The 13816-nt window shown below is 35.9% G+C and overlaps 1 protein-coding gene across 1 annotated transcript; it reads right to left on the bottom strand.

Moving 5' to 3' along the window:
* Nucleotides 1–348: 348 nt before the first annotated feature.
* Nucleotides 349–6169, bottom strand: LOC122299442 (dihydrolipoyllysine-residue acetyltransferase component 4 of pyruvate dehydrogenase complex, chloroplastic-like). Its single transcript, XM_043109732.1, has 7 exons — nucleotides 5120–6169; nucleotides 4829–5020; nucleotides 4635–4722; nucleotides 4466–4536; nucleotides 4243–4326; nucleotides 694–841; nucleotides 349–583 (listed from the first exon to the last, which is right to left on the bottom strand). Exons 1-6 carry the CDS (start codon nucleotides 6026–6028, stop codon nucleotides 737–739), a joined length of 1449 nt encoding a protein of 482 aa, XP_042965666.1. The 5' UTR covers nucleotides 6029–6169; the 3' UTR covers nucleotides 349–583; nucleotides 694–736.
* Nucleotides 6170–13816: the final 7647 nt, after the last annotated feature.

Raw genomic sequence — 13816 nt, 5'->3', positions numbered from 1 at the left:
CAATTTTATCAAAATTTCACACAAAATATAATAAACAACTCAATTTCCAATCTCAAAATAATAATAATATTAAAAAATAATCTTCCAACAATAATTTATTTAGCCTTCAACTTTTATCTAAAACCATCTCATATCATCTCATTATCTAAATCATGTTTGGGATTTTGGGTTTCAAAGGGGATTTTAGTTAGAAGTGATTGTTTGACCGTAGGATGGGGCAGGTTCCCTTCTCGGAGGGCCGGGCAAACCCCATCCATATAGGGCGGATATCGCTCTTTGTCGCGACAATATTTGCTATTGAATCTTCCAACAAGCAACCAAACTTTTGACTTATAAAAAATGACCCAATTTAAGAAAAAACAGATCATTTAGCAGTGATACTTAAGGTTCTAATCATAAGGAGCTGTTAAGGGTTCCTGTTTTTCCCCCGACTGCAATACAAAATGGCCAAATTCTTCTCACCTTGAAGAAGCATGATGGCAAATGACAATAAAATCATTCTCAATGTCTAGGCATGCATATCGACACCTGCTAAACGGCTAAGGATTGTATAAGATCACTCAACTTTCTAACAAAACAGGCCCTGAGACACATCAAAAATTCAAAGTTATTCCCCTGTCAAAATCTACCCAACGATATCTGAAAAAGAGCTGGAAGCCTTTAGACACCCAAAATGAAAAACAGAAGCACGACCTTGCTGGGGCAAGCTTTCAGATTTAGTAACCTGATACAACATCTACAATGTCAGGCTTTCTGGGTTCTCGACAATCTTTGCGAATGTCCGAAGAAAGGCAGCCAAGTCAGCACCGTAAATAATCCGGTGATCTGCTGTTACATTCACCTGTAAAAAAATTCATGCAGCAACTCAGTTAGAATCTCCATAGAATTTTTCGAAGTACTAGAAAAGTTTCCTGTATTGTCTTTTCAGCCGAGAAGCTGTTTTATGTTTCATTAGCAAAATTAAGTGCAGAGGGTGTATAAAATATTCTCAGATAGCAGAGGGACCTAACTGAGACATTCCAATTGGTGACAAAAAAGAGGCATCTCCAAATACCGAAGTCAAAGAACATAAGCTGACAATTCAACTTCAATTTAATTCAGTAGTTTCAAAGAAGGGTATATTAGGATGTGATTCAGTTACAACATTTTGTTTTCAGTCCTTTTAGATATATTCGACCCAAGTAATTGAACTACATAGTTGGAGAATTAAGTCAAAAAAGATTTTGATAGTGGCAGAATATAGCTCCCCTCAGTAATGATAACATACCAAGTAATACAAAGTAGAATCATAGAAGCATATATTCATGAGCAAGAGAGGCAGAGTTCACAGATATCTCTGAACATTATGCCTGACTTTGTTACTAAACCCATAAAAAAAGGGGGGATGGAAAAAAAGAAACTGCAAAGAGTGGGGGTGTAATTTTCCCTTCACGCCACATTGGATATGACTCTGCACCCAATCTCGCCTTGTGGATGGCATTTCAGAATCTTCAACTTCGGTCATTTAATATGTATCCTCAAATCTCCATAATTCTAAAGTGACTCTGCTGATGAGTTATTGTCACCTTTTATACTTATAGAAGAAATCTAATTACTCCCATGTTAGATTCTTCTCCACTCCATGCTAAGAGTCCAAAGTCCAAACATGTCCTAGTCCCACAACAAATAATTGGGACAAAACAGAAAAAGAAAAGAAAAGAAAAGACACGGAACAGAACAAAAGATAGAAAAGGATCTGCACCTCTCCACACTCCTTTCTAAATGCCAAAGTGACACAAAAAAGTCTTGGCCCATGACCACGATCCTCCACCCAATTATGAGATGCCGTTTGAACCAAAGCTCAGTGGCACCTTTTGATACTCCATTGATTTTTTTTTTCCAATTAGTATGATTTTATTTAAAAACATAAAGAGCATAGCTTTGAACACTGGAAATAAAACAAAAGATATGAAACCAAAAAGAAAAGCTAAGAAAATGAAATAATATAATTTGCAGCATGGTTTAGAATTATGTGGAAGTGAAGTGATTGCACAGCAAGAATGATAATATCCAAGGAAAGGGCAGAATAGGGCTGTCGCACCATGAACCTATACCATGTTTCCATGCTATTTTTCCTGGCAGTTAGCTACCACCTTGGTTTTTTTTTTTAAAGCATTTGCATCATTACTCATATCAAGGCTCTGAAAGCAGAGACTTTCTGGTGTACTTTCACTCCCAAGAGAAATACACTCCCCAACAACAAAAATCTTTGAGTAGTACTATTTGAAGGCCTTTACATCACATACCATTCACATCACATAACTTGATTTGTGAGACTCAAATTTTAAAATTTATATTATAAATCAAATTATGCCAAGTGGATGGTGTGGTGGGAAGACTTTCAAATAGTATTATTCAAAATCTTTATATAGAAGAGTTTTGGCTAAGTTTGGTTAGTGAGGTGATCTCAGACTACCTCACTACTATTTATTACTTTTTTACAACTATTCATTAAATTTTCACTATTATTAACAGATTATTTGAGATCACCTTAACATCCAAACGTAGCCATGTCTATGAAGATTAAACCAAAGTTGTTTCCTTTCCCTCTAAGTCCTGATAGAAGATGAAGGACTCTTGATCCAATGGGCAATTTTTTTCCGTCTTTACTCATCTCCATTTCCTGCTTGACTCTTAACTCTTCAAGTCTGAAGTTGATTTGGCATTAAAAAATTCTTTCTACGGAAGCTCTACTTTGGTCAACACCTAATATAGATCACCAAACTAATAACGTGCTCCATAAGAATAAGGTAAGAAGTCATTTTCCCTTATATACATGCAAGGGTCCAAAGCGAGATGGTTATCACCCATGAGTCTGCTGTTCTCTTTTAACAGACAGAAGGGTTTTTAAAGTCAGAAAATGTATGGAAGAGGCCTGCTACATGCAAGCCAGTGAGGAGAGTACACCCCCCAAACCGCTGACATGCCATAATTTGATTTCTAAGCGATGTTTAAGATTAAATTCTCTTTCAAATCAAATTCTACCATGTTAGGCTGTTAGCGTGTGGAGGGTGTGTCTTCCACACTGGCTTGCAATCTTTTCTTTCTGTTTTTTTTTTATTTTTTGGCAGGAAATTCAAAAGGACATATTTAGATTAGAACTAAAACTTCTGAAAAAAAAAGCAATTGTCCGAAACAACAGCCAAAGGCATATCTATGTTACACCAATTGCTCTCATAATTGAAAACTGGATGTTGTTCATAACACGAACCATGGTACAACTTATCACTACAAGGCTTTCATAACCGGGACAGGTTTTTGTCACTAAATATCTTATCATAATGTAAATTTCAGAACTAGTCCCAAAGAAGCTCTTATCACGGGTTTCTGACATGCTTCACTTTTAGAATCAGGGTGGCAAACAGTTGCTTCTTAAGTGGATGATTGTTCATTTTGGGTGAGGGTTTGGACCAAAACCCAGATGGCCCATCCTTTACCACCCGAGCCAAGGCCTAACAGCTGCTTCTTAAACTGGACCTCACAAAGAGCGGGTGCCAATAATGTAAACGTTTTTGCTGCAAGCGGCATTTTACAAGCTCCCCAATTTCAATGTATTCAAGACCTGGCCTTGTTTGGGAAGTGAGATGATCTCATCTCATCTCAAAACTTCTCATAATTTCCTTCCCAACATCACTCAAACACAAACACTATTCAATTTCAAATTTTCAACTTTTTCATCTAATTATTACCTAATTATTACAAGTTTCTTAAACTTCTAAATAAAAAATAATACAACTTTTTCAAATTTCAAAACAAAAATAATATTAAAAAATAATATTTTAACAATATTTTAACTTTATCATATTTTTATTGAACTTTTTCTCTCCTCTCCCAAAACTCAATAAAATATCATAACTCAAACCATTTCAATACCATTTCACTATTATTCATAAACTATTTTACTACTATTCACAACATTCTTATCTCATCTTATTTCCCAAACATGCCGTCAGTGAGGGATGCACAAGATCACTGGTGATATTCTGAGCTACAGAACTCTAAATAAATTAGTAAAAGATCGTGTGCCATTGTTTAGCTTCTCATATATGTCATTACATATTGATAGTGCAACTGCATAGGGTTAAGTGGCATATTGATGCCTTTCTCAGAAATCTGACTTTGTGTCTCATATGGTCTTCCAATTAATAAGGAATGTGAAACACATTATTTTGCAACTTGCAAAGAAATGGGAACTAAACTTACCAGCATTTTACTTTTTACACTGAAAAATCCATCTGCATCAGCCACAACGGTAGGCTTCGATGCTCCAACAGCCATGATAGCCCCCTGAATATCATTCCCGATCTTCAGTGTATGGCAAAATAATTCGAATAGGTAGAATAATATCATCAATTAATGGAGGCAAAAAAAAAAAAAAAAAAAAAAAAAAAACACAAAGCCTAGCTCTTATTTGGTATCACCCCACCTGGCCTGGAGGAAGAATAGCATCAAATCTGTCCACTCCAAACATGCCCAGATTGGATAAAGTGAAAGTTCCTGCGAATTGCATTTGAGTATAACTTAGTGGTATTTACGCAGAAAAGTTTATGCACAACCTAGAGTCAAGATGTTATGGAAAAAAAAAAAACTAAAACCTGAATTATACTCATTAGGCTGAAGTTGCTTCGCCCGAGCCTTCTTCAGTAGCTCTTTCCATTTTTCCGATAACAGATACAAATCCAACTGCCCATCATACAAATGTAACTAACGAAACACTAACCTAAACTGGGTAAAGCCCAGCAACTAGATTTATTACATTTATTAAACACCGAATAGCCCCATCACTGACCTTATCCGCGTCTTGAAGAACAGGGGTTATCAACCCACCATCGATAGCCACAGCAACAGCAATGTTTATGCTACTATTGTGCGCAAAGCTCTTTCCATCTTTACAGGTCGCATTGACAACTGGGTGCTGAACCAGCGCCATCGCTGCAGCCTTGGCTAACAGCGCAGTCATGGTCACACCTTTTGGTTTCACCTGAAATTTGAATCCCATGTCCTCATTTCCAAGCTAAATTTTCAAGAGCCAATTACCCAATTCAATAAAAAGAATGATCGGGATCCAATGGCAACGTACCTTCTCATACAGTGCATCGAGAGCATCCGTTGTCACTGGATAACCAACGCGAAAAGTGGGCACGGCGAGGCTGTCCACCATGTTCTTCGACACTGCCGCTTGCATTGTCGTGAAGGGCACGACTGTGGAGCCAGGAACCGGAGGTGGAGCAGCCACAGAGGGGGCGGGTCTTGGTGGCGTCGGCTGAGAGACGATGTTCGAACCGGCATTGGTTCCAATACCCTTCGAAGGCGTGATTCCCGCCGCGGTCTCCACATCGGCCGGTGTGACTCGACCGAATGGCCCGGTCCCCACCACTGATTCGATATTGACCTTGTGCTGCTTAGCTAGCTTCTTCGCAAACGGGGTTGCTACGATTTTCCTCGGGCCGTCAGAAGCTGGCTTAGCCGGCGGAGGGGGAGGCTGAGAAATTGCAGGAGCTGGAGTGGAAGTAGGAGGTGGAGGAGTGGGAGTAACGGCTTTGGGACTAGAAGGAGCGGATTTGGAGGTGGCTTTGGCTCTGGCCTCATCGATTTCTGACTCGGTCTCGGCCAAGAGGCCGATGGGAGCGCCGACAGGGGCAGACTCACCCTCGGGTACGACGATGGCGGCGAGGATACCATCGTAGAAGGTCTCGACATCCATGTCGGCCTTATCGGACTCGACAACGACGACGCTTTCGCCCTTGGAGAGGCGGTCGCCCTCAGACTTAATCCAGGAGACGATCTTGCCCTCGGTCATTGTGGAGCTGAGGGCCGGCATGAAGATCTCCCTGATCTTGGATCGGACGGAGAGAATCCTCCGCCGGGAATAATTCGCGGACGAGGGGTTGCGTAGAAAATGCGCGGGGAGGGAGGTGGAGGTGGAGGAAGAGAAGGAAATGGAGGTGTTGGAGAGAGTGGGCCTGGAGAGGAAAGGGTTGGAAGCCATTGCCAGAAGAGAAAGGAGAAGAAAGAAACAGAGAGTGTTTGTGTCTGTGAGAGTGAGTCCGGAAGAGTAATGTAAGGATGGAGGCGGAGAAGACGAGGTTGAGGAGAGTTGGTTGGGAGAGTTGGAGCAACCTTGAACTGTGTTAACATCGCCCAATGCTAATGCATTTTCTATTCTTTTGGGGTTGTTGGCGTCAAAGTTCGTTACAATGAAATTCTAAGCCGAAGTAACTGTAACTCCCTTCCACCTTTTAAAAAGATAAATATTTTTTTGAAGAATTTTTATAAAAATAAATATATGAATTATAATAATTTTTTAAGTCAAATAAATTATTTCTATAAATTTACTTTAAAAAAATATTTGTAATTGTAATAATTTTTAAGTCAAATAATTTTTGACGATAACGTATTACATCTTCTTTGGATATACAGTTAAAATGAGATAAAATAAAATATTTTATTAAAAATTGAATAAAATTTTATTATAATATAATTTTTAATACTAATTTTGTTTTGAGATTGAAAAAGTTGAATTATTTATTATATATTGTGTGGAAATTTAGAAAAGTTATAATAGTTATACGAGATGAGATATTTTGATTTTGTGTGACTAGCTACTTTGAGTACTAGAGAGAATACTCTACTATTATCATTATTTTTTTCACATACTTTTCATTGCTTTTTATTAGTATTCAATGTTTTATCAATTCTTTTTCACTATTATTTACAGAATATCTGATATCACTTTACTATCTAAATGCAATCTAAACTAGCCTAAATTAAAGATAATTTTATAAAATGATGTTAATTTTATAAGTTATTTTATAAAATATTCTTTATTTAAAATAGGGTTGTGTAAAATATTATAAAAAAGATCCTGCCTGTATCATTTTTCCTCATTGTTGTCATGTTGGTCATCCATTGGTTGTATAGTAAACATTGGAACGGATCACTTCAAAAAAATTTCTTAAATTCAGCCAAAAGTTAAGGTGATATATTATACATTAACACTTATCTAAACTAAAATTATAAAGATCTATTCAAATAAAACATGGAGCTTTCCATTCAATTTAATTAACAGTTCTTTTACAGGTACACATAATTGGGTACATAGGGGGCAATTGGCTGTCAGCCGATATATTAAAAAAAAAAAAAAAAAAAATGCAAAGCACAAAATGAGAGGAAAAGTGCAAAATGAAATCAGGAAAGCAACGAAATTTCGTTGAGGAAAGTGCTGTCACCCTGAACAAGATCCAAACCCAGCCGAAAAAAGCCACCAAATTTGGGCTGGTGGTAGTCATTATGGGTAGCCAAAGCTCTGCCGGTGGTCGTCGTCATGGGTAAGCTGCTTAGAAGCAAGTTCTGCTTCCAGGATATGCTTTGCATGCTTTGAGAAGTGGCTCTTTGAGAAGCATGTCTTGTTTAGTATTTTTTGCATTCTCGTGAATTCTTGGTATGTTTCTTGCAGTTTATTCTTACACTTGATATTATATTCTTTGAATTTAAGGGATTTGGGCAATTTTAATATCGCTAGCACTTTAGGTTCAGAGCTAGGCGAGCTCAAGCATCTGCAGTACTTGTATTGCTCTTTTTCTTTCGGTATTTACAGCTTACTTTTTTAAGATTATTGGAAAATTAATCTCAATCCCACTTTAGTAAGGTGTTTAATGAGCTGCAAGCAGCTTTATAGGAATAAGATAGGAAGTAAAATCCCAAAAGAGTTGGGTAATTTGAAAAACCTTGTTAGCATCGATTTGTATGAAAGCAGATTAGAAGGAGAAATCCCAAAGTCTTTAACCAAGTTGAAGTCTCTCAGATTCTTGTAAGTATCAGTATCTTTCCATTGACTAACTAGATCTGAACTTCCAAAAATTACATTTTGCCTTGAAACTTGCATTTGATATAGTTTGAAACGAAGTTATAGACGGTTTTAGATGATGCCTTGACCTTGCCAGTTATATTTACCAGGCTATAACTTTTCATAGATAACTTGGAGATGATAGTGATTTCTTAATTGCATTTATTTTTTCTTCGCCATTTATGGAACAAATGATTGCCTTGAAAAGCAGGAAATTTCTCCTGTAATGGAGTTTCCGGATGAGTGCATATGAAATGCTAGATTTAGCCATTTAGATGAATGTTTCTAGAAAGCCAAGCCTTCTAGGGTTTTGGACCATAACTTATTTTTTATTAGTGAGATCCATTTTTATACTTCTTTATCATGCCTTCGGAGTCAAAACAAGTGCATGTTAATTGTGCTAATTATGGTGGTTAGTTTAAATTTCTCCAGCAAACTCTCTTGCTTGGCCCTTGAAATTTTCAACGTATTCTTGTAAAATTACGAAATTGTCTACTAATTTCTTTAAATGAATAAGTTAGATCTCAATTATCAAAATTATGAAACGAATCAAATACTTTAAAATAAATAATCAAACTTGCACGACGCAATGATTGATTACGAAGGGAAACCCTTTAAAAAACTCTTTAAAGGTAAAACTCTACGGGGTAACCAAATTTATGAAAGTCAATCTTATTATTTGAAGAATAATTACAAGCAATAATCAATTACAAAATCTTTGCAATTCGACTCTCTTACTTGCCTATACAAACGACCCGTTTGTCTTCTACCGCAGTAGCAGCCAGAACTTTTGGCGATCTTCAAATGTTGACTTCCTTTCTGGAACTCCAGAGGCTGAAATCTAATCGATGTTGCTTTATCCTCAAAGCACGATCACACTCAAGAAGATATAAAAAATATCATAAAAATTCTCAAGTGAATTTTCTCTCATAAATGCTCAGAATATCCTCTCTAAAATTCGTGACTCAAAGTCCTTGAGAAGATATAAACCGAATCCCTTTAAATAGAAGTCTGGAAAGAGTTCTAGTCGCAGTAGGACTCTGCTGACGGTTAGCAATAGACGCGAAAACGCGTCCCGACGGACTGCTAACATTTCGTGATAACTTCTTTTGTTATAGACTAAACTCTGTTAAGATTTTTTTTGGATAAGTGCAAAACTATCAGAACTTGATTTTGACTTTAGGGACTTATCTAAACAACTCCTAAAACTTCTAGATAGACTCAATATTGTTTAGATACAAATTAATAATTATTTTTACATTCATCCAACAATAATAAATAATATGATAAGATAAGCCTTATCATTTACTCATCTAATTCTAGCTAATTTTTACCTTTACAGCCCTAATAAAGTTTTCTTCAATCAAGGAGATGTCAATTTCTACTATTATATCATCACAATTCATGTCAAAATCGTGCAGCCAGCATGATTTTTCTTCAGAAACTGGATAAAAGTAAAACCCCGAGACACATTCTGGTGTATAATGTAATTTTGAAGGACTTGGAGAAATTTACCTCAATCAAAGGATCCTTGCGTTCCCAATTACTTGATGAAAATTGGCTTCAGGCCATCTTTAAGATAAACAAAATACTCTGTTGAATGGTTTTGTTAAGATTCTTTAGTTTTGTGAGGTTTTAGAAAGTTATTAATAATTTGAATTTATTTTCTTTTCTTCCTTAAAAGTGAATAGGGGGAGCACATACAGTTCATCTCCTCTTAGCATGGAAAAAGAGGGATAACACCCATCTTTGCTAACACCATCTAGCTCAAATTTTCCAAATACAGTATGTTAAATTTTTTTTAAACTTTTAAGATTGTGTTGAGTTTATATTTATTTTCAAAACACATTAATAACTTGTCAAATAACATGTTAAGACATACCATCAACAAGTCCAAATTTCACAAATTACATGCACGGTTACTATGGACCAATTTCTGCATGGTTACTATGGATCAATTCCTGCATGATCACCAACTTTTTTGCCATATATAAATGGCTACCAATATCCAAGTAACATTCAAGAGGCGATGCAACTGTGTTCTTGTATTTTTTTTATAAGTTGGCTTCATTTTTTAAAAGTATAATGTCATAGATTTTTTGTTCTTTTTGCAAAATGCTGGTTATCTGACTCCTCTCATGACTACAAGCTCCGTTATGAGCAGAAGAGTTGGTGTAGAGGAAACACGCGAGTGTAGGGAAACTGATATTCTGTATACCTCTTTTAGAGTTGAAGAAAGTAATGAATATAGACCAGATTCACAAGAAACCGAGGATGGCACTGCCTAGACACCTTAGTTAGGGAATGAAGTTGTTGGTGATACGATTGAGGAGCTAAAATCTGGAATGAAGTTTAATTATTTTGAAGAAGTAATGAATTATTATAAGTAATATGCTAAGAAATGCGAGTTTGAAGTGATGACAAGAAGGACTGAGAAGGGAGAGGATGACAATATTAGATATGCCACCTTTGGTTGTGCCCATGGTGGGAATGCTCGTAATAGGATGTTTAATGTTGCTAGACCATGATCGATAGGGAAGACAGCCTGTAAGGCAAAGATTAATGCCTTAAAAGTTGACGGAAAGTTTAGGTTGACAACAATTCATAATATCCATAACCATAGCCTCAGTCCAACTAAATCCCGCTTTTTCAAATGTAATAGAGAAGTCATGAGTAAGTCCATAAAAAGAGTACTAGATATAAACGATTTGACCGACATCCAAATGAATAAGAGCTTCGGATCTCTTGTCATTGGCATGGGTGGAAGATCTCCCGTTTTTTAAAAATGATTGTCGAAATTACATCAACAAGGCAAAACATCTACGATTTGGGAAAGGTGGAGCTGGAGTGCTTCAAGAGTATTTTTTTAAGGATGCGGTACAAAAATCCTGGATTATTTGCATTAATGGATTTAGATGATAACAGGAGATTAAAGAATGTCTTTTGGGTAGGCCCCTATAGTAGAGTAGCATATCGGTATTTCAGTGATGTGATCACATTCGACACTACATATCTGATGAATAGATATGGGATGCCCTTTGCACCATTTGTTGGTGTAAATTATCATGGCTAGTCAATTTTGTTGGATGCAGATTGATATCTAGTGAGGATATAGAGACGTTTACCTAATTTTTCCAAACCTGGTTGCAGTGAATGGATGTTACAGTTCCAAAAGCTATTATCACATATTAGGTTAGAGTGATGAACAATGTTATTGCTATTGTCTTTCTAAATACTTGACATCGATTTTGTTTGTGGCATATACTAAAGAAAGTTCATGAAAAACTTGCCTCTCATGCTTCTTATAAAAGTGGGATGAAAAATTCATTTGATGAAATGCATGTATGACACCCAAAGTGTTGAAGAGTTTGAAAAATGTTGGGATCAGTTAAGCACCACTTAAAATTTGCAGGAGAATATTTGGCTACAAAGTTTATACACTAAGCAAGAGCCTTGAGTACTGGCATTCTTGAAAGACTTTTTTGGATTAGAATGATTACAATGCAATGGAGCAAGAGCATGAATACTTTTTTTGACGGTTATGTTTATGCTAAGACAGACTTGAAAGAGTTCGTCGACTAGTTTGACAATGCATTGAAAAAGAAAATTGAGAATGAAAATAGCACAAACTTCCACTCATTTAGTTTTACCATTTCCTGCATATCTAGATATCTGATTGAAAAGAGATTTCAAGAATTGTACACCAATACAAAATTCAAGGAAGTTCAACAGCAACTTACTAGCATTATCGATCTAGATCCAGAGTTACTTAAGAGAGATAATGCAGTAAAGACCTATCTGGTAAATGATGAAGTTCGTGCTGAAGAATTCACTAAACTAGTTACACATTCAGTGGATTTTAATGAGGATGATGCAGCTGCAAAGTGTTCATGTGGCTTATTTCAGATGAGGGGTATATTGTGCAGGCATATTTTGGTCGTATTCAAATGTAATGGTATAAAATTTTTGCTAGAGAATTATATTTTAGATCGATGGAGGAAGGACATTAAGATAAGATACATGTTAATCCACAGTAGCTATGACACAGGGGATTAGCAGATGCTAACTGATATTCAAGTTTATTGAATATTTGTTATAAGATGAGTACTCTTGTAGTAGGTTCGGAAAAACATACTGAGGATGTAATGCGTAAGTTATTTGCAATGATGGACTTATACCTGCATGACCAAGAACCCCATCGATGACTCTCATGGGTTCAAATGTTGGTTGTACGAGAAAGGACACAACTACCTATGGTAGTTTGTACTCAGTTCACTAGTTTTGAGAGGGAAAGGTAGACCCCCATCGATGAGGAGAGCATCAAAGATGAAAAAAAGCATGCAAAAAGTTAAAGCGAAGACGAAGAAAGTACAGTGAAGGGAAAACACAAACAGGTGCACATTTTTTTACTTTACATGTTTATTTATAATTTAGTACTGTTGGGATTGACAAATGTGTTATGTTCTTTGTCATTGTTTTCTAACAAGATTAAATTTATCACCAGCCTATTCCAAACAATCCAACATTTGACATCAGTGGAACCCAGCTCCAAGAAACAATGATCAGGAGTTAAGAAAGTGTAAGAGTTCTTAAATAATTACATATTTATTTAGTAGTATCCATATCACAATGTTAAATTAATATTATTCGTTACAGATATAATTTGCATTGGATGAATCACAATCGGTACAACTTGGGATGGATGAATCACAATCGGTGCAACTTGGGTTCATAGACACACAACTGGCACAATGAAGTTTGTGTATTGAATGTAATTCATGAACATCGAGCAGATTTGTGTTTTTGTGTTTTGTGTATTTGGAACAAATGACTATGAAGTTTTTGAGTTGGATAACTTTTTATTTTTGGATGGTATGAAGTTTTTGGATGATGGATGTGGAATCATAAATTGAGTTGTCAATGAATGTTTGTTTTAGGTGTATGACAGCTTATTCGGCGCCAAAGCTAGTGCTTTATGACAGCCTATTCATCTGCACCTTTTGTATTGCAGTTATTTTCTGAGTGTTTGTTGTAAAAGCATTTGAGTTATGTACTTCTATTATAAAGCATTGCATGGGTTTTTTTAATTAATGATATAGTTTTAGTAATATAAGTACTAAAATTATATTTTGTCCTCCTTATCCTTATAAATGTTATATCTTCAATCAAGCCTCATTTCTTGATTATCTATACTTATATCTTCAATCAGGCTCTACAATGCTTATAAATCCTTCTCAAATATGTTTTAATGGCATTATGTGTATATAAACACATGACCGGCTTACCAATAAAACACGTGTGGTCCAATTATTTGTTTTGATGAAATAGGATTTATATGGTGGGGATTTCAGTGCTCCTTCTACAAGCGGTTTTGGCTACACCATATTGAAACACTTCTCAATACACAAAAATTCATAACAGTTCTCAATACGTATTTCAATTAATAGAAATTACAGCATATAACATTTAGACAAACTTGTCAATACATACATGACTAATGCATCCCAGTTACTGCCAACTACTAAACAAAACAAACTTGTCGAGTTTCGAAATCACTTAGAACACATAAGTAACATGACACAACAATTGAAAAAACCCAATACAACCAAAGTAGTGTTTGTGATCGTCTTATTTCAGCTTCTTGATCCCGAAGCACCATCTTTCTCTTCTCAATCTCATCTGCACTCTTACGGACCTCAAGCTTCATCTTCTCGATATCGTCGAGTATCTTCTCAATGAGTTCTTCATTCCTTAACAGTTCATTGTTTCTTTCTCAAAGGTGGAGCTCATTATCTTGATTACTATCTACCCACTTAAAAAACTTACAGTATGGTAATCTCTGATAATTTTATACGTATATAAAAATGTTAGATGTATTATATTTAATCATTTTTCACCAAAAATGTATATTTACAAATGATGATGTTACCT

This window comes from Carya illinoinensis, chromosome 16, assembly GCF_018687715.1.
Source record: "Carya illinoinensis cultivar Pawnee chromosome 16, C.illinoinensisPawnee_v1, whole genome shotgun sequence".
Lineage (NCBI taxonomy): Eukaryota > Viridiplantae > Streptophyta > Magnoliopsida > Fagales > Juglandaceae > Carya > Carya illinoinensis.
Note: the sequence above shows the minus strand (reverse complement) of the source record. Positions and strands in the feature narration are given on the sequence as shown.

Bases quoted from the DNA above. Each gene is read 5' to 3' on its own strand.
- LOC122299442 (XM_043109732.1), bottom strand. From the start codon at position 6,028: ATGGCTTCCAACCCTTTCCTCTCCAGGCCCACTCTCTCCAACACCTCC. The intron at 5,021-5,119 runs GTACGTTGCCAT...TTCAAATTTCAG, and splicing joins TCGATGCACTGTATGAGAAG to GTGAAACCAAAAGGTGTGAC. The intron at 4,723-4,828 runs GTCAGTGATGGG...TATGATGGGCAG, and splicing joins TTCTTCAAGACGCGGATAAG to TTGGATTTGTATCTGTTATC.